Source organism: Melopsittacus undulatus, chromosome 2, assembly GCF_012275295.1.
Source record: "Melopsittacus undulatus isolate bMelUnd1 chromosome 2, bMelUnd1.mat.Z, whole genome shotgun sequence".
Classification (NCBI taxonomy): Eukaryota; Metazoa; Chordata; class Aves; order Psittaciformes; family Psittaculidae; genus Melopsittacus; species Melopsittacus undulatus.
Window position 1 is genome coordinate 95,956,272 of NC_047528.1, and position 20,239 is coordinate 95,976,510.

The following is a 20,239-nucleotide window of genomic DNA, read 5'->3' on the forward strand; positions in this document are numbered from 1 at the left end:
TGATACAGAGTCCAAATGCTTTGCATGCATTTTGTCAGTAGTTTTAAATAATCTGTGGTTTACATTGTGCTGCTGTGTTTTCTTTCTATGCTTTAGGGGAAAAAAAAAAAACCCCGACGACAACAACAACAACAACAAAAAAATCAAACAAAAAAACCCCCAAACTTTATAAATCTCTCTTCAAAGCATAAAAACTTAATCCAGTTTAGGCTCTATTTCTAGTACTTTGTTGCAGTGTCCTTGGATGAGGAGTGTCTGGGGTCCCCTGTACCATATAAGGGAAGAGAAAGAACATCCAGTTTGGTGAGGAGGTAGTTTCTGAAGCCAGCAAGTGTAGCATGCATGTGCTGAACTGAGCCCAACAAGGCATCACGCATACATTGTGTTTTCTTGAATGTCACTTTACTTAGAATTCAGAAAGCCTGCTCTGTATATTTGATATTTAAATGCCCCAAACTGAGGTCTGTATTTATCATATTAACCTGAAAGGAAGGTTGTTGCCTGTCTGAAAGAGAGCTCTTGAAACACACTCTGGTGCAAGAGGAAACATTGTTTATTCTGCTCATTTCCACAAATCAAGCACACCTCATGCGGATTATTCCTTACATTAATCCTCAAAAGTTCCAAGGTAGTACACTCCCAGTTACAATGATTGGTCAGTAATATGCAATCATTGGCTCTTGCATTCTCTCATCTCTGTTGGAAGACACAGTATAGATTTATTTCACTACGAATATGCTGTAAGGGTCTCTGTGGGAAAGGGTCTCTTACCTCAGGGGGATGTGATTTTTAGTATTATAATGAAGGCAGTTCCCTTCTGCACACCTTAAAAGTTAGTTTCATTGCCAGATTCTCACTAATGAGGTATGTGTCCTTCATCTGAGAATTTTACCCTCCTCCTCTGGAGCCACTTGGCTTCCATTCAGACATCATCTACCCAAAACAAGACAGTTCTTCTAAACCTTGACAGATATTCCCATAGTTTATTCTGGCGTAAGTTTTGATCTTCCTGCTGCAAACCTAGCATCAAGTTGACCTCATTTTTTAAGTTAAACTACTGGAGGAAAATACATGATTTTTGGTTTGGTAGATATGGAAGGTATCACCGTTCTCATTTTCCTCAAAAGGTAACCAGGCTTCAGTCATCCTCTCAAAATATGGCCGCAGGAGAAGGACAAAGCATTGTCCCAGTGAATCTGGCAGGAGTCCTTCCTTGCTTCACAGTAGTGGCCAGGCTCTCCTGTGCCCTTACATGGACATTCCCATGAGCAAGAGCACCAGTGTCTCAGGAGGATGGCTTTTCACCAGGGATGAAAGTGAAGCCATCAACCTCATGGCTTCCTCCAGGGCAGCATTTCACAATTTTGGCTTATAAAGCCTCTCTTTCAAGTGTCATGATATTGCCTGAGGGGTAAAATAGACCATGCCCTAACTAGTTTTTTTAACAGTTAGCTCTTATTTCCAGTGTACCTTCTGCTGTCTGTCAACTTCAGTGTCATGCTCCTTTTGCCTTCCAGGCACCATGCACTCCTTGGGTGATGCCCGTAATCCTTTCTGTTTGGGTGAACTTTACTTTCCTCCACACGTGCCATTCAGTATTCCTATTACACTAGTAAACTTTCACCCACTTTGCAGAGGGGCATGCAGGAGGGTGAATGTGTGGGTCCTGAATACTGCCTGTTCCCACCCTGCCTTTACAGGGCTGCGGTAAGAGTACTGCTGCAGGAAGTCGGAAAGTCACATTTAATTCCTTCCTCTGCTTGAGGGATTTTAGGTCTGTATTGCCCACCTCCCAGGAGAGGTCCTTAACCAGTAGGTTGTAAGCTGTTCCAGGTGTTAAGGAAACTTTCCACCCCTCTGACCAAAGCTATGTCACTGTTTAGCAAGTAATTCAAGATTCATATGGTGAGAAGGAGAGAAATCGTGACCTGAAGCCACTGACTGGAGCGCACCACTTAGAGCAAGGCAGTCTGGGTTCCCAGGCTGTTTCTGTAATTTACTGCAGGACTGTTCAGTGTAAAAATACAGAAGCAGGCTGAGGAACGGGGACCAAAAATTAGGTCGCTTCACAAAGTAAGCACTAACTGCAGCTTGGGCTAGGGAAACTTTTGGCACATGGAGCCACAACTCCCTGCGTGCACTGGCATGTGCAGACCTTCATTGTAGGTCACAGCCTGGTGTGTACCATAGGGCACTCTCCTAAGAAGAAGGCTCCTAAGTATACTTATCTTGGAAAGGAATTTGAAGCTGTATCACCTTCTTATTGGGCAAAGGCTTTAACTGGTGAGCCATTGTAAAGAAACCAGACAGAAAGCAAAGAAACACACAGATATGAAAGCTGTTTGCTATGCTTTAAAAGAAGGTGATGTGCAGCTGTGTGGCCTAATCATCTTGGTTTCTCATACATCTTATCTAAGAACATCTGTAGTCTTAGCTTCCCCAGGGGCAAAGATGGAGAAACATTAAGCATCTCAACGCCAATCAAGCTTTAGTAAAAGCTAGGAGCTAAACTACTCAGGACTGTAAAACTCTGACACTTTGGGGCCCATAAGGTCACAAAATGAACACCCTGTGAAAGGCAGGTAACTCAAAGACCAGAGGACACGTAAGCCAATTTTGTTGTTAAATTCCACCAAACTGTCCATGTTGGTGCTTAAATCCCATTTTGGATCAGGTCCCTGGTCTCTGGCCTGGCTTCACTAACCAGTTTATTCTTAGTTTTAAGCCTACTGCACAAATCAAAGGGTTTCAGGTAAAATAAATAAACTGCTCCAGCAGGGTGCCACAACAGTTATCTTCATTCAGAACAATGCCATGCATACATGGCAAACAGCCAGCGGCTCTTGATGCACTTATGAATGACAAGAAAACCTGGCCTTTAATAAGCCATCTAATTAACTATTAGTCTTATGATGTACAGCTCAGTTTTCCTAAGTCATTCATTTGCCAAAGCTTAAGTCTTAACATCTATTGCTGCCTGTGTAGCAAATGCATTCTTCTATTTTGAAACTACTGTAATGCAGATCTGTAATGCAGATCAACGGCCAGACTCTGTGTTTCTTCTTTAGAAGTATCAACACTTATTCTTCGAAACTCTGCCGCTATGTGGAGGCAATTACATGAGTATACAGATCTGAGTAAGTGATTCACTTTTTTAATAGAAGCCACACACCAGAGTGAAATAATCATTGGAAACTGGTTTTAAGTATCATGTGAGTCCCTGCTTTCTTAGTGCTTTAGCTGCAATATGAAAAGTTGAGGAGACCCGCACAGATTTTGTTAGATTGCATCATTACATCAAAGCCTGTTTTAACAACAACAACCAAAAAAAAAAGATTTTCAAGGGAAATAAAATATTTTACTTCAATTGAGTCTGAGACTGCTTTCCCTGCCCAGGGAGACTAACAGTATAACTATTGATGCTGGTAACAAATAATGCATGGCAAGCACAGCTACACGAGGCATAAGGCAAAAGAAATTTTGCCATAAAGTTTCAATCAGTGGAAGAGTAAGCAGGCATGACTTTCAATAACATCACTCAAAATCATGCTGTTGGCAAGGACCAGGTAGCTAGGGAATGGTGACTTGCACTGATAGCAAACTTTTTGGAATATTTGTCTCAGAGATACCACTGAATAGGCTTCAATTATATGTATAGTATATGCTATGTGATGTTATGAATAGAAATACGTTAAAGTTCAAAAAGTGGAGCAAGAGAAACGAAGAATGAGACTATGAGTTGCAAACATAATGGAGTCTTACGTAGTGTGCTTAAGTGATAATTGACAATATCAGCATTAGCTTAAAAAAGTCATCCTCATGTAGTCAGTGAGGATTAAAGTCTGCAAGGAAAATCAGAAGGCTCAGGACATACTCCCTATTCACAGCATAGCCAACGCATACCCTGCTCTGCAGGCAACCCATAGACATCCCTATCCAATAAGAACTTCATACATAGAATCATAGAACAGTTGGGGTTGGAAAGGACCTTAAGATTATCTAGTTCCAACTCCCCTGCCATGGGCAGGGACACCTCACATTTAACCATATTACCCAAGGCTTAGTTCAACCTGGCCTTGAACACCTCCAGGGATGGAGCATTCACAACTTCCCTGGGCAACCCATTCCAGTGCCTCACCACCCTAACAGTAAAGAATTTCTTCCTTATATCCAATCTAAACCTCTGCTGTTTAAGTTTTAACCCGTTACCCCTTGTCCTATCACTACAGTCCCTAATGAATAGTCCCTCCCCAGCATCCCTGTAGGCCCCCTTCAGATACTGGAAGGCTGCTATGAGGTCTCCACACAGCCTTCTCTTCTCCAGCCTGAACAGCCCCAACTTTCTCAGCCTGTCTTCATATAGGAGGTGCTCCAGTCCCCTGATCATCCTCGTGGCCCTCCTCTGGACATGTTCTAACAGCACCATGTCCTTTTTATGTTGAGGACACCATAACTGCACACAATACTCCAAGTGAGGTCACAAAAGAGCAGACCAGAGGGGCAGGATCATCTCCTTTGACCTGCTGGTCATGCTCCTTTTGATGCAGCCCAGGATACGGTTGGCTTTCTGGGCTGTGAGTGCACACTGAAGCTGGCTCATGTTCATTTTCTCATTGACCAACACCCCCAAATCCTTCTCCACAGGGCTGCTCTGAGTTTCCTTTTTGCCCAACCTGTACCTGTGCCTGGGATTGCTCGTACCCAGGAGTAGAACCTTGCACTTGTCATGGTTAAACTTCATGAGGTTGGCATCAACCCACCTCACAAGCGTGTCAAGGTCCCTCTGAATGGCATTCCTTCCCTCCAGCGTATCAACTGAAACACACAGCTTGGTGTCATCGACAAACTTGCTGAGGGCGCACTCAATCCCACTGTCCATGTCAGTGACAAAGATGTTGAACAAGACCGATCCCAGCACCGATCCCTGAGGGACACCACTACAAAGAAGCTAACCACAGAAAATATTTCCTTTCCTTATTTTTCAAGATCCTTTATAGGCCTCATCTACCACTTCCCAGCTGGGATTCAGTAGGTGGCTGTAGGGCTCCTCACGCAGCCTTGCTCAGACTGCTGGGGAGGCAGTGCAAATGTGGTCAGGGAACTGGCTAAAGGAAATGTGGCTTTCCTGTATCACTGTCCACTGCTTTCTGACCACAAAGTGGTCTCTCCTCTCTTCTCCTTTATGGGGATCGTTGGTCCCATGCCATCTGAGGACAGCTGTATTGCAGCTGCCTCTGAGGTGTTGGAGGAGCTAGATAATTTTAAACATAAGCAGTTCTCAGAATCACTTATTTGCTGCTGTGGGATTTCCTAGGAGCAGCCTTTAACTAATACAGCCCTTCAAGAAATTCATGTTATCTGACCCAAAGTTAAAGTATTTAATAAATAAAGAACAAAGTCTGTTCTGTTTTGTCTAGACAACTATTATGCAATGCTTTGAAAGTTATTAGTGGGATGCTGAGATGTGTGGATATGTATCATGCTTGGGAAGTGATGGAAATGGAGGGAGAGTAGTTTGATGAAGTGACTGGATTTCTAAGGAAAACCTAGGCAGGCAGGTGGTGCAATGTCAGTAACACATAGCATATGAAAAAGAACCAAACATTGCTAGGTCTGCAAGTGCTTGCGTTTATACTTAGCTATTTATTTATATCTAATGAAGGTGGTGTAATGCAATCCTGTGAATAGCTTTCAAAATTCTGAGGGATTACTAACTAGCCAAGAGTCAAAAGGACTGCTTACAGTTATCATCCCTGATGTGATTTTTCATACTTCACACATCCCTTCAGAATTCTAAGGAATTAGTTTATGCTTAGAAAAGACTGTATTCTTTTAATTAGACTTGTGTCATCAAATCCAGAGGTCTGGTTGCGTTTGCTAGTATAGCTTCATAGTCATATCAGTGGCATAGCTTCTTTTTTGTATATGAATGGAAACATTGCATGCACTGGCATAAGACATCTGTGCACTGATATAATTGTGCCCACACTGGGAGCAGTGCTGATGTAAGTATCTACGTAATAATGACACCCAAATACAAGAAAAGACCATATGACACAGAATCTGCACGCAGAGACAAGGCCTGAATTAATGTATTTTATACTATTATTGGCACTGTCAACCTGAAAGTAATTTAGACCTACTCCAGTAAGCTGCTTTCTGTCTGATTTATGTTCTTTGATACTTGTGTAAGAATTTCCATTAAATTGCTTGTATAGATTCAGTTCAAATTATCCTAGTATAAAGGTAGCTTACTTCCTATACAGCTTACACTCATTAGACTGATTATATCACCATGAAAAGGTATTTATTGGTACTATGCACATGCATTTTTCTGAGTCTTGTTACTCATGCTGCTGTAAGTAAGCCACTTACAGATACATTTACATAGAGTTTGCTCTCTGTAAACTTGATATGTAGCTTACTTTACTTTATGTAAAATATACCCTTAGATTGAAAAGGACAGATTCAGAAGTGATACATAAAGGGCTAAATGGATATGGACCCAAGCAAAAGTAATAGGAGTTTCAAGGATTGTCTCTGTCTTCCTTGTTGAATACGCCCCAGATGTTTGAGGCTATAACAACATGACCTCACTTAGGGCTTCTTCCAACTTTGGTCCAGAGATGCTGAAAATCATATGAAGTTTATTTGACAAAATAAAACTGGAAAAATTGTATTTCATTTAAAGTATTTGAAAATGGGCATCCTTATTCTGTACCTTCCCATAAGTCAGGAGCAAAGTCTGGGGAGCTGACTGGATAGCAAGGGTGGGAGCCAGTGGGGTTCAAGAAAAAACTGTGTATTATCTGTGTTGCTACAGAATGGAAGTTTTTCCTAAACTGTAGGTTATACCTGTGAAAATTTGTGAATTGAAATACTTTTGAGCCTTACTCCTTCTCTTCTTGTGGTGCTGTGACCTTTTAATCTTGATGTTAAGTAGCACCAAGAGTGAACGTACAGAAAAGAGTTCCCAGACACCTGGAAGTCAGAACTGATCAGAAAATTCTAGCTCCATATATGCAATACTGCTATGTAATTTTAGCTTGAAAATTTCTTTATTTCATCTTGGTGAGGAAAAACCCCACTTTTTTTGGTAAAGAGATGCTTTGTCACAGTATCTGTGAACTTTCTTTGACTTCAGTGGGATTTGAATCCTGTGCATTTTCAAGTTTGCCTAAATTTGAAACTTACCAGTGGATATTGTTGACCTGGAGCCTTATATAGGATATCTGTTATTCAGATGGATTCATTATAAAAGGCTTTGTGAAGGAAAGCCATTACAAAAGGAGATCTGAAAGGAAAAAGTCTTAGAAATGAAGGGGGAAAAGCTACTCTTTGATAATTTTGATAATACTTGATAATCCTGTCATACCTTGAAAATGACAATTTCATTCAACCACAGTGAACTGCTGAAGCTCCAAAATGACATGATACCAAGGCACCTACTTTTCTTTGTCAGCCAAAAGAGCATATATATGTGCATTCAGACTACTATTCCTCCCTTTTCTTCAGATACAACACTCAAAAGTTACTGCTGATGATTAAAACACTATATCTGACCAAAGCTGCCTTCATTGTTATTACCGTTTTGGAACAGAAACTAAAAAACCTAATGCTACCTGCATGGTTTTTGGAGACATCCTGTATCTACAAGTAGAAAACATGATCCAATTGTTGCATTAGTAAGACTGGAAATCAAGGGGTTTTACACTGTCATATCACTGACTCTTTAAGCAACCTCTGAGACTTGCTTAAATACTTGGTATGTTAGGTAATACATTATTGATCATTGTACTACTTCATAGATGTGACATGAGGTTTAATATATAGCAATATAGTTTCTTTAAGTGCAAATGTGAGACTTGCTTTTGGAAAAGAAGGGTGATCTCTGGTTCAGGGACTGATCAGGAATCTGAAACTTTCTCCCTGTGCCTTGATTCACTTTCTGTAAATAAAGAGAATATTCTATTTTTATAGTCAGTGAAGAAATGGTTCTGTGGTATGTATTTAGAACACCTCCATGCAAGTTTGGGCCTCTCCTATGCATTGCAGAAATACAAATTTAACTAACAAGAATTAGTTACAGAACATATCCAAATGCTGTTAAAGTCAATGGAAACATTGCCACTGACTTTACTAGGGAGGGGGTGGGGGGGAGATTGAGTCATTGTATCATACTTTTCAACTGTATTAGATGGAAGCTTTTTTGATGTTTTTATCCAGTTTCTGCTGTTTGCAAAGGGTTGGTGACTTTAACCTATTGTTACCTATGGATGTAAACATTTATTTTAACAATTTTTTTATTTTTTCCTTCCTGGGCAGGATTTATGTGGGCATCATTCATGTGATACTCTGGGAATGGCAGACGTTGGGACCATATGCTCTCCTGAGCGCAGCTGTGCAGTGATTGAAGATGACGGCCTCCATGCAGCTTTTACAGTGGCTCACGAAATTGGTATGCAGTGCCTTTTCTGTTCACTTGCCAAATCAAACACTTGTAACAGCTGCATTAGTAACCAGAATACTTCGCAATTAATTCCAGATTTCCCCTGGTCCAGATACTCACTTGGGGATTAAGGCTGTATATATACGCACTTCAGGGTTAACTAATAAGGGATCAGAAGGCAAGTGAAGGCGCACAGTAGGTGTTTCCTTTCTGACAGTGTCATTTCTAAGCAGTAGTTGAAGTGAAAATTCAAAGTCTGCTGCTACTGTCCAAAGATGTCGATACATGTGTCTCCTGAGAAAGCATTTGGCCCGTCTGTTGTAATTCGCATACGTTTGGTGCACACACCATGGAAAATAACTCACCTTTTTGAAGTCCATGCATGCTCTACTGTCATGAAACATTATTCTGGGACAGTGCATTAACTGCACCTTGGAAAAAACAGAATTCGAATCTTTTTCTAAGTGTATGGAAATTCCACCTTTACGGTAAAATATGGTACTACTGTAAATCTTGAAATAAGTTAATTATTACTTAGGTGGTAAAGATTTGGTCAAAAAAAACTGTTCAGGTTTGTTTCCGTTTCCACCTCTGGATAGCAACACAATGTAAAGATTTAAAATAGAATTAGTGACAGAAGTAAGTTCATATTCTGTGACATTCCATCTGTTGTGACATTCCTTCAGAGAGACTGCTGCCATTTTGGTATTTTTAATTTACTAATGTTTTGTGAGCTGTGTTCACTGGAAATGAATGGCTATTCGCCTTGGTGAGTGAACAACGATTTAAAAGTGGAGAACATATTTTTTAACATTCTTGGAAGGAAATAGCAAGGAAAAGAGAACTTGCAGAGAGAGCCAACTGCTGAATTGGCTTGTACCTTATGCCAAACCAAAGTAAAGTTTGCTTTGGGAGTATCATTGCAGTAGTTCAGTTTTCAAGTAGCTAGCAGGTAGAACCCAAGAGGTGCGTGCCTTATATACACAACTGGCTCAGCAACCAGAGGTCACCAAGTATGAAAAAGCAGCTAGCATGCCACTGACCTGACCCTTCAATGTTTGGGGAAACTAACCCTGCTGCTCTTGTGGTGCTACAGTGAAGTGATACCAGTAGTGGCTGCAGAGTGATCATGTGTTGCATGAAAATATAAAATATTTGTGGCAGAATTAGTCCCCAAAGCAGAAATCTTGTTTTAATAAACAAGACTATAAATATGAAAGAAAAAGCGCTTTGAAATCATTGCTTCAGAGTAATTGGAGATAAGTGCAGCAATACATCAAATACAACTTCACACCAGAAAAGTTTAGTGGCATCAAACCTGAATGCTGTGAAATCAAGGACCTTTCATAAACCTTGTCTAGAACTGGGACAAGTAGATTGGCAGACTTCACCTATCACTCAAAGGCCAGTCTGCTAGAGAGTGCTTGTGTGCTTTTTCATCCAGAAACAATGCTCACTGGTGAAGGTTGGCACGCATTGGCAAGGTCAGATGAGGGACCTTCTTGCAATATGTCAACCAGTGTTGATATATCTGGTGTGTGAAGAGGTGACTAATGTGTCTCGACTACCAGTTTATCAGCAATAAATACATGACTAGATAGATTAAAAGTGACAGAACATACATCAGTAAAGACAGGGGTGAGCATAAATATGCATGTTACTGCCTTGAATTTCACACAAAGAAAGTGTAAACAAAATTAAATATTTTTAGTGATCTCAAAGCACCTTTCTTAAAAAAAAGATGTTTTCATACCTAGACATTTATAGGAATCAGTAGAAACTATAATTTTCAGTGTAAAAAAGGTATGAATTGAAATTAATAAATAAGTACCCTGATGGACAAAAAAAAAAAGCCTCTAGTTTTGAGGCTGTTTAAAATAACATCCTTTTTTTTTGTCCTTACCATAAGATTTTAAGAAAGAAGGGGTGTCAAGTCGCAGAATGATCTTTGTGTGTGTGGCCTGAAGTGGGAGAAGCTGAGAGGAAAACACTAAAGTTGCTTAAATACTTATATTAAATTAAAGGTAAAAAAGGATGAAAAATAGAAGTGTGGTGTGGATACCCTTTAGTTAAGCACTTTGGGGGAAACCTTGCTTTATTTTATTTGGAGACCAAATTTCTTCCTGTGATTCAGGCATCTTAAACTTCCCCCTATCCTGTGGGTAGGGTGTAGCTTTAATTTTACAGTGGCTTAGTTATTCAGTGGAATTCACCTGGCTACATAAGAGGTGCCCTGCGAGACTAAGGGGATGCTAAGAGCTCTAAGCCTAAAATACTTCTTTCTGTCAGTAGGAATAGCAAGGTGAGCTGCTAAGTGAATCAGAGTCACCGTCTGCAGTTTTTTAAGTAACCCTGCTACATGTGCATGGGTAGCAGATGCATCATCATTAACATGGACTTGATCTGGGGAACGGCTGTGTGTCCTCACTAACTTCCACGGGGATCTGAATGCTCTTGTTTCCTCCCTGAGGGATCCAGCAGCATTTTTCAGGATCAGATTCTTTCTCTGGAAGGCAACCAAAGTAAATGGAACTGCAGCTCAAACGGGGAGGTGCACAGCCCAGGGCCTGAGGTTGGATACATGCATAGGAAGCAAAAAGTTGCCAGGGTTTCTACTACTTATATGTTAGATGTTTATTTTGTTTCTTTCAGATAAAATCCAGGAGTTTTGACCAGTGGTTTTTGAGGGGAAGAGTAGGAATGAGCAGCAGTAACAGGCAAAATCTCCAAAGAGCTATAAACGAGAACACAGAAAGAAATAGGTGCAACCAAATTCTTAGTACAACTGATTAGCTGACAGTAAGAGGTGGAGATCCATATACCAAGACTAACAAGGTTGGACATGAATCTTGTGCTACTTATATGTAGAAAAATCAGGAATAATTTGTCTTTGATGTCAAATGCAGAAAATTAGGATAATGCAGAAGAAAAACTGGAGGAAAGTTTATAACTTTGAATGTGATAATCCAGTTTAACCTCCAAATAAAAGGAAGCTGTGCTAATAGCATAAATGTTACTTTTAAATCATAGCCTGTCAAGACATCCAGCTGTACTAGTAAATCCATATATGGTTATTTTCTAACAGGGGACATGCTGCTGTCAGTTTGGACAGTAGCAGTTTTGCAATCACAAAACCAGTCTTCTGGATTCTTGCATGAAATAATCTGAGATCCATGTTGCGGCATATGGATGGTTTTTTGACTTTAAGCATCTCCTTTAGCTATGCCTCCATAGCTTTCCAGGGATATCTGAGCTACCTTAGGCACAGTATGTAGACATTTTCCAGGTCTTTGTTATTGTCTGTAAAAAAATTATGTTTCCTTATTTTATGCACTTCCCTGCTTCACGGAGACATCTGGAGAAAAGTGTTAAAGAGCCTATGACTGCACATAATTTCAACATTTATTTAAAGGTTTTCATAGGTCAGCGCTAGTATTTTTCTTCTCCGTATATCCCTTACTAAAATAACCATCAGGAAACAAAAATAACTAGATTCTCACTCTAAGACTCTGGACTTTTGGGTTGAAGATTTGTTGTATTTACTATTGAATTATAAGCCAACCTATGCATCCTATGAAGATAAGCAGGATCCAACATCATCAACAGACACAGTCAATTTGAAGTTACATTTAGCATCTCTTGTGATGGGATATATCTAGTGGATGACAATGCCTTGTTTAGTAGTCTGGTGTTGCATCTCGTAATACAGTCATGGTCAGAAGTTTCAGGTGACTTTGGCTCCTCTTATGCTGGAGTCCCCTATGCTTCAGTACAGATAGCCCACCATCCTAAAGGGTTTGTTATCTACTAAAACAGAATAAGAGGAGTTCAAGAGAAAATGGAGCTACTGCTCATTTTATCAATAGGTAATTTCTCAAAATCACAAGGAAGTTTCAAGAAAAGCCAAGGATTAAAGTTGTCTCTTGAGTTTTGATCTAGTCCTTAAATACAAAAACATCCTTCCTGCACTCTTTAAGCAGTCAAAGCTCCATTTTAGTTCAGGAAGAGTTACATGGGTCTAATAAATTATATGTATCTTTTTTCTTTCCATCAATCTTGAAGAACTTTTTTTATTTTTTTTAGAGGAGATACAGAGAAAGCCGCTGCCTTTTTGCTCAGTGGTAATGTTCATTTGACCTTTTGCAAAGTTCCTGTTTCTCTATTAAGCAACCACGCTGACATGTTATTACTCCTTCTATCCTCCTGAGTAATATGGTTTACTGATGTTCTTTCCAAGTATTTTATTTTTAGGATATAGCTTTTAAATTCCTACATGGAACTAATTAAACCCGTGTTCATTAGTTTTCTTTGACTTGTGACTTTAAAGAAGGGAAACCAAAAGGGACATAAAAGCGATGTTCAAATATATTAAAAAAATAATTGCAAAAATTTGCATCATAGATCATTCTCCATGTCCACCTGGGGCAGAACAAGGGGTAATGGCCTTAAATTGCAACAGGGGAAATTTACTTTAAGCTTTAGCCAAAATCATCTAACCAGAAAGACAGTTAAGGACCAGGAATAAATTGCTGGGGGAGGCTGTGAAATCTCCATTACTGGAGGTTCACAGGAGCCGGATAGCTAAAACAGCTGTGGTTTAGGGGACACTGATCCTACCCTGCAGTGGAGGGATGCACAAGATGGCTTTTCAAGTTCTCCTCTCAACCTCACTTTATATGATTACATGAGATTCTCACAGCTTCCTCCACAGCTATACTGTGTAACACCTAAAATCAAGTACAGAAACTAAAACCAGAAAATGATGTGTTTAATACCGCATCTTTTTGATCATGCTGTCATTTTGTGGCATCTGCCACCACTGAGGAAATCACAAGCTCTGTCAACAACATGTTGTGCTTTATTATTATGTAAAGAAGCCATTTTAGAAGTGAGGTATCACTCCTGGGGTCCTCACTCAGGTGATTCACTGAAATGAACCAAAATATCATTTGGTGAATTCTGAGTAGATTAAATTTATTCAGAGCCTTAGTGTGTATTTGAGTTGTAGATCTCTGTAGAAGGAGGGCCATGACTACCATGTCTAACCAGCATAACCTTTACAGCAAACTCTATGATTCTGACCCTTCTTCAGAAAAAAATTAAGCCAAGAACAATCTATGTGGTATTTAAGTGGTAGTCTTGATTTTGATGTCCATAGAAGAGTAAAAAAAATGTTCTTATTCCATATTTTACTTCATGCTCATTTTGTACACACTCAAAACTAAATACAGTCATCTTTTCTACTGCTGAACATGTAGCCCTTTGATTTCAGGGCTGTTAAGATAGAGCTGATAAAGGTAAGTTTCAGACTTGACAGGTACAAATCTGTTGTGGCCTTCCATTTCAAGGGGGATAGATTGCCGAGGGCACAGAATCTCACAGGCATATGAAAAAATGGTGAAGGTTGTCTAACTTTTGTATTATGTTTCCTTCATGATGAATGAAGTTAGGCAAGTATCCAGGTAATCATAATTAGGCAGATTTGCTTTCTTAACGTAACAAAAAAGAGAGAGTACAGTCATCCAAGTCTTCTCTGATGACATACATCAGGAAAATTGCTGATTCCTTCTCTTTCTTTGAAAGTTTTTCAAAGTTCCATCTAAAATTCTGCTTGCAAAACCTCTTGAATTAAGCCCTCACAAACATAATCCCCTTTGATTAAGAGAAAAGATGGGCAGTCAAAGCTAAGCCGTCACAAGAGGTGAAGAGTGGAACAGAAAATTTAACTGATGCTTCAAAATGCAAACATCAGCCGTATAAAAGGTTGCTAGTTAAAATTTGGGGTAAAAATTCTTGGCTTGTTCAACAATATTTTAATTAACTTATATTGTTATATGGAATATATAATTGTTCCACTGCAGCACACATGGTGCTTAAAACAAACCTTTTTCAGTAAAACTGAGAAAGTTTGTATGGAAAAGCAGAGAGATGGAAAGGGGAAATTGGTATGCTGTAGGGAAAATGAATTCTCAGGTTCTGAATATACTTGAGCTTTTCTTTATTTAGCACATACTTTTAAGGCTGAGTAGGTTGGGAATCTTTGTCTTCTTAATGTCTGTGAAGTGATTCTGTCAGAGCAGTGAGGAGATGGGGGGCAAGTTCTCAACCAGAGACCTCAGGAACTGACTCAGACACAGCATTACCATTGCCCAAGTTTCCAGAAGTTTTCTGTAGTTGTGCTGTTCCTTGAGTACGTACAACCTCACGAAGAACTACATGAAACAGGTGCTATGCTTTTAACAGCTGATACGGACCCTGAATTATCATAACTCAAAGCCAAGTACATAGAATGAAATGACAGTATTTTTGCAATCATAGGGAAATTGAGAATTAAATTGCATTTTGCCTAATGTTTCAGAGCAGTCAATATCAAAAATTATTTTAGGGACATAGTTTAGTGGTGGACCTGGCAGTGTTAGGTTTATGTTTGGACTCAATCTGAAGGGTCTTTTCCAACTTAAATTATTCTAAAAGAAGTCCACTTCACCTGTGTTTGCCTGCACCCGCAGTCTTCCACAATACGGGAGAAAGTAAGGATTACTTTCCTCCTTGGCATGTACTATAGATATACCTATGTACTTTTTTGTGTGGAAAGTGCTTATAGTATAGAAAGGAAGGCAGATTTACCAAATAAACAGGCATCAAGCAATGCCGTTTTTAGATTCTTGTGCTATCTACTCTCCCATAATTCATTCATTTACCATGAGCTGTCATGATTTATATTCTTTGCAAGTTGAGTTGGAGAAATGTGAAGTGGATGTCAGCATCTCCCACTTTTTCATTAAAATTAATATTTATCTTCTACATGCCCTGTTAGTTATCATAGTAGATGTGGCATGGACCTCCAAGACCACATTCTTTTAATGATTATTTGAGTCTATGTGGATTATAGTGGTTCCTGATTGCGTAGTCTGCCTTGCATAGACAGAATCTTGCCTACAGATTGTCTGAAGGTGGTGATGTATCTTTATCTTTTGTATATCAGAAGTCTGTTATAACAAGTGATTTCACCAGAAGTTTGTTTTGTGTAAAGTCTGCAGGCCTGGTCTATGAATGTCTGATTGTGGCACTTTTTTTTTTATGTCTGGTTCTGAAAAGAAACTGCATTTCAGACTATTGTTTCATTCAGTCTGAAGAACTCTTTTAAGTAGGAAATATTAGAAATTACCTCTGGGTGGGAGATGTAAAAGAGTGATTTTTTTAAATTTTTCTTTCATAAATGATGGATAGCAGTCAAAGAATAGAAAAATTGAAAGCAAATTCAAGTATAAGGAAAGAGGAATAGCCAGTATTCTATTCTGTGCATGTTTTTTGCAATCTTGTGTAATTCAACACAATTCTGTTTTATTAAAGAAAAACAACCCAACTTTATTGTTATTGCTTGTGTGTATCATTTTTTATGCAAAATTCCCATTACTTCAGGAGTTCTGAGTAATATCAGTGTGCAGTTCTTAATGAGGAGGCAAGTACTTGCACATGTTAGAAAAACAGTGCACGCTGAAAGAAATGGTTTTATATTAAAAGAGCTACCTCTTGCAATCTTTGTTTACCACAGGAAGTAGCAGTCAGCTCTCTTGTGCAGAAGGTATGGGGCTGGTGATTAGACTAAGGAATGTTGAGTCAGGAGCTTCCTGAATCCTGATCCCATGAAGGCCAGTGACTCACTGAGTAACCTTGGGCAAATCACTTGACCTTCTTTTGTACCCCAGACATCCCCACTGAAAATTAGGTGAAAGGTATGACCTCACTGAAAAACATATGCTTCATCAGAGCTGAGCTTCTCTAAGAAAACAAATTACAGTGCCTGCAGCATTTTTTAGCATGCTGTGTCACTTTGCATGTGTTCTGTGGTCAAATTCTCCAAGACAAGTGGAATTGAAGTGCAAGAGCTGTACTTCACCATGCTGTTCAGTTCAAGCACTAGAGATCTTTATATGTCTATAAACAAGTTTATTGGGGTTTTTTTCAGATGAGCCACCGCGATTTGTGTTTCAGCAAAAGCTGGGTTTTGGTTGCTGTACACTGGGGATTCTTTTTTATTCTCTTTATTTCTGTGCTTGAGGTACCAATGGAAAAACAAATGAGATTACTGTAATTTTTTGCATGTAATTTTTGCGTGCTGTTCACTCAGAGGATGTCTACAGATAGTCTGGTTTAAGAAAATTTGGAAATGTCCAGGCTTATGTTTTGCTTCACAGCACTCTTGGGAAGAAGATAGATGCAGTGTAATGTGCTTCACCACACATCCAATATAGCTGTCATGCACCCCTCATTACCCACACAGCTTTTTGTGCTCTGATATTTAGAGAGGATGTAAGTTTTAGGTGACTTGCCATAATTGTATTGGAGCGTTCCCACCTTATGTTACACCCTATTCCTACAAGTTGTACGAATTCTTTTTAATCCACTGGGGGTATTGTTTCCTGTTGGGCTGCAATGGGTGTCTGCCTTCAATAGTTGTAAGGAAATTTGTGCAGATCAAGGTCCACTATCAGGAATGCAGACAGTGCAGGTGAGCTGGGATCCAGGGGCTGCTGACTGCTGCTGACTCCTTCATTTCTTGCTTCAGGATATAAACAGACTGAGCTATGCCAAGAGCCCCTTGCCCATGATGTTCCAAAATATACGAGGGTCCAAAGTCTGCAGGTTGCTTTCATACTGCTTTCAACAGTTTACTGATGTAGTCACACTTTGTCTCGCTTCAAGGGGAGAAAGAAGGCTGTGTGGAAAGGCTGTCAGTCCATTTAGGTGGTTGGTCTTTTTGCTGTATGGGAAGGAACAAGTTTACAAGAAGGCTGGCTCCTCTTCACTTGCATGAGGGTAAACCCTGCCTCCTCGCCATCTGTTTCTTTTACCATTTTCTGCATTCCTACAGCATAACTTAACTAAACACCATCCTGCTGGTAAAATTATATTATGTCATTTTCACTCAGCGGGAACTGTCAACACCAGTAAGATGCTTCATTAAGTACAAAACATCAGATGATCTACTAACCCATTCTCAATCAGTCATCATTTTGCACAGCTGCTGGAAGCCTATTTCTTCTTTTTTCAATAGCCTGGTTTTAAGTTCATAGTAGTGCAAAATGGTGTGGTGCTAAAATTGGCATTTTTTTAAAAAGTCTTCTTTACATGATTTGCCTAAAGTCTTCATTTTTGCCCAGAGCTTTCTCTGTAATTATGCTTACATGCAGGGTCACTTGAAGGGTCACCTGTAACCTTTTCATTTTGGTTCTTCCCACTAGTAAATGCCAGAAACCACCCTAATGTCCTGAGAAATACGTGATAATGCCAGTGTGTTCATGCATGCAAGGGGAGGGATGGGAGAGACTTTTCAAGGAGGAAGGGAAGTGTTTCTTCTTTAATTCTTGGATGCAAAAGGATGAAGGGCACAGGTGCAGAAGTATTTGAAGTTGTTCTCAGTCCTGTACTCAAGAGAGCATACTTAGCTAAGCAGTATGTAGAGGTTGCAGATCGCTGTGAGATTTTTAATTTTGATTATTTTTAATGAAATGTAAAAACAATTTTAAGAATCACTGGAAGTTTGTCATATGCTTTAATCTAGTTTAAATGTGCTCAAAATGCCTTCAAAGGCAAAGTTAGAACAGAGAGAGATTTAGGTTGTGACAAGAATTATGAATTTTAGTTCCATAAAATTCCTCCAGAATTTCATTTGCAGTGTTTGAAAGCGTGCATACAAAGTACATTGGCAAATTGGTATGGAGACCTAGAATCCGTATATTTAATGCTATAAACAGCTGTTATCTTTAGTAACATCACTGGTGGATGGTAGAAGTTCAAATACTGACAATCAGGGTTATATCTTTTGCAAACGATTCACTGCCTGCTACTTCTTTCCTTGTAATGATTTTCTAAAATTATTTTTGAATAATTAAATTATTTTAAGGGAGATTCGTAAATACTTTGTGAAGCTTCTCAAAAAGCTGCAGTCTGTCACATAAGTGACTTAGTTTGCATCATGCATTAGAGCCATGGCCTAAATTTAGATGAGAAAGTGGGCACTGTTAATGAGGTATGTCCTCAGTTCACCCCATTTTTCACTGTTAAGTATATATGTTATGCTGCACTCTAATTAAAGGTGAAGCCAGTAGCTTGACACTTTCCAGAAGATGACCCTGTTTCAGTTTCCTGTGCTTGTGCCAAAATATTTGGGATGAAATGTTCTGTGCTGAATAGTTGCCTGAGAAACATTTCATTTAATTCCATTTTAGTTATTTACTCTGAACTTCTCCACAGAGACTAATCTGCAATCATTTCATGGAAAGAGCTTAAAATTGGCCTGCAAGCTTCCTCATATCTGAAGGATACTTTTTTGGTCTGTATGAAGGAGGAAAAAGAAAGGGAGAACAATTTCAGCTCACAGTTCAGCGGTTATTCTCTGCAGTCAGTACATCTCTCAGAGTAAACAGGGAAGGAAACTACACCATCTTTAGGCACAGAAGCCAGGAGCAAGCATGATATACTTCCTGGCCTTCTCCAGGGACATTCACATTGCTTGGCTGTAGGATTTACATAGTTTAATGTAGTGTGACCACATTGGTCTGACAGTAGGTAGTCTAAGCTGAGGTTGCTTGCATATTGCCCTGCAGAAGGAGCTGGGGCTGAAAAAGGCACATAAGAAAGAGAGAGAGGTCTTTCCAGAGCCAGGTCCGATGAAGCTGGTGCAAGGAGGAACTTACGCACACAAAACGATGTTAGAGGAATGTCATAGGTAGGAGACAAACTCAGAGATGTCCAAATTGCACATTGAAAATCATCAGCGTTAACGGGACTATATCTGCATATCTGCAGTGCATATCTGCACTGTATTAAGTCTTTTATTGTATGCTCATGTGGGATGTCTGTCACAAGAGAGCAAAAGTTACGAAAGGTGAATACAGTTATGCAAGAAGGGATTTGTATAGAGAGCAAAGTTGTATCTCAAATGGGTGGAGTGTTGCAGAGTGTTATCAGAGGTTGTTAAGGTTAAGTAACTTGAATTCCCCTCTACAAACTGAACCCTTGATATCACAGAGTTTTGGGTAGTTCTGAATGGTGCTATAAAATGGTGAGCACTCTGAAAAATTCTCAAGTTGGTGGCTTGCTCCCAACAATTATTCATCCCCTACACTCAACATGCATTTTGTGCCACGTGGTGTTATTCAGCAGAGCTTTTTAGAACACTTCTCCAGCTTTTCTTATTCACCCAGAGCTGTTTAGTACAGAGTCCAATGACTTAGGAATGAAACTACTTTTCAGCTGACAGAACCTCATTACCTTATTTCACAAGCATGCTGCTGTGAAGTAATTTCTACAACTATGAGCACTCTTGGGGCATTAAATACAAAATCATTCTCTCTGCAACCTTTAAGCATACAAGTTAGAGAAGATTGCTATAGCAGGGCTTAGGTCTAACCAACATAGTGTTTTCTTGATTGCTGGTTTATTTATTTGTGTGTTTAATTGTTGGTAGTATTTGTATATTCAAGTGCATGGATTCAAGTAAACTATAAGAAGCTGGCTCAAACTCCTGACCAGCTCTGCAAAGCAGAGTGTGTGTGGTCCTGATTTAAATGATGAGCTGTGCTGTGTATTGAGGGGTCTGTCAACAAAAGCCAGAGGATAGGCCTAAAGCCCTCTCTAGTAAATGTCTACTTAAGTTAACAGAACACTGGTGAAATATGCTACAAGGAGTTACTTGATGTCAGCAGAAAATGGTTCTAGTTATATTACTGCTAAGCATGTGTTGAGGTTCATTAACCTGTCAGCTCTGCTCATAGTTTTCAGACA

General features: G+C 39.5%; 1 protein-coding gene across 1 annotated transcript in view; it reads left to right on the top strand.

The window, feature by feature from the left end:
• ADAMTS5 (ADAM metallopeptidase with thrombospondin type 1 motif 5) overlaps positions 1–20,239 on the top strand; it is a 48,480-nt gene that overhangs the window by 5,701 nt on the left and 22,540 nt on the right. Inside the window, exon 2 of the mRNA XM_031051293.2 lies at positions 8,326–8,458. Within this exon, the coding sequence (XP_030907153.2) occupies positions 8,326–8,458 (133 nt within the window). The remainder of the gene's footprint in view (positions 1–8,325; positions 8,459–20,239) is intronic.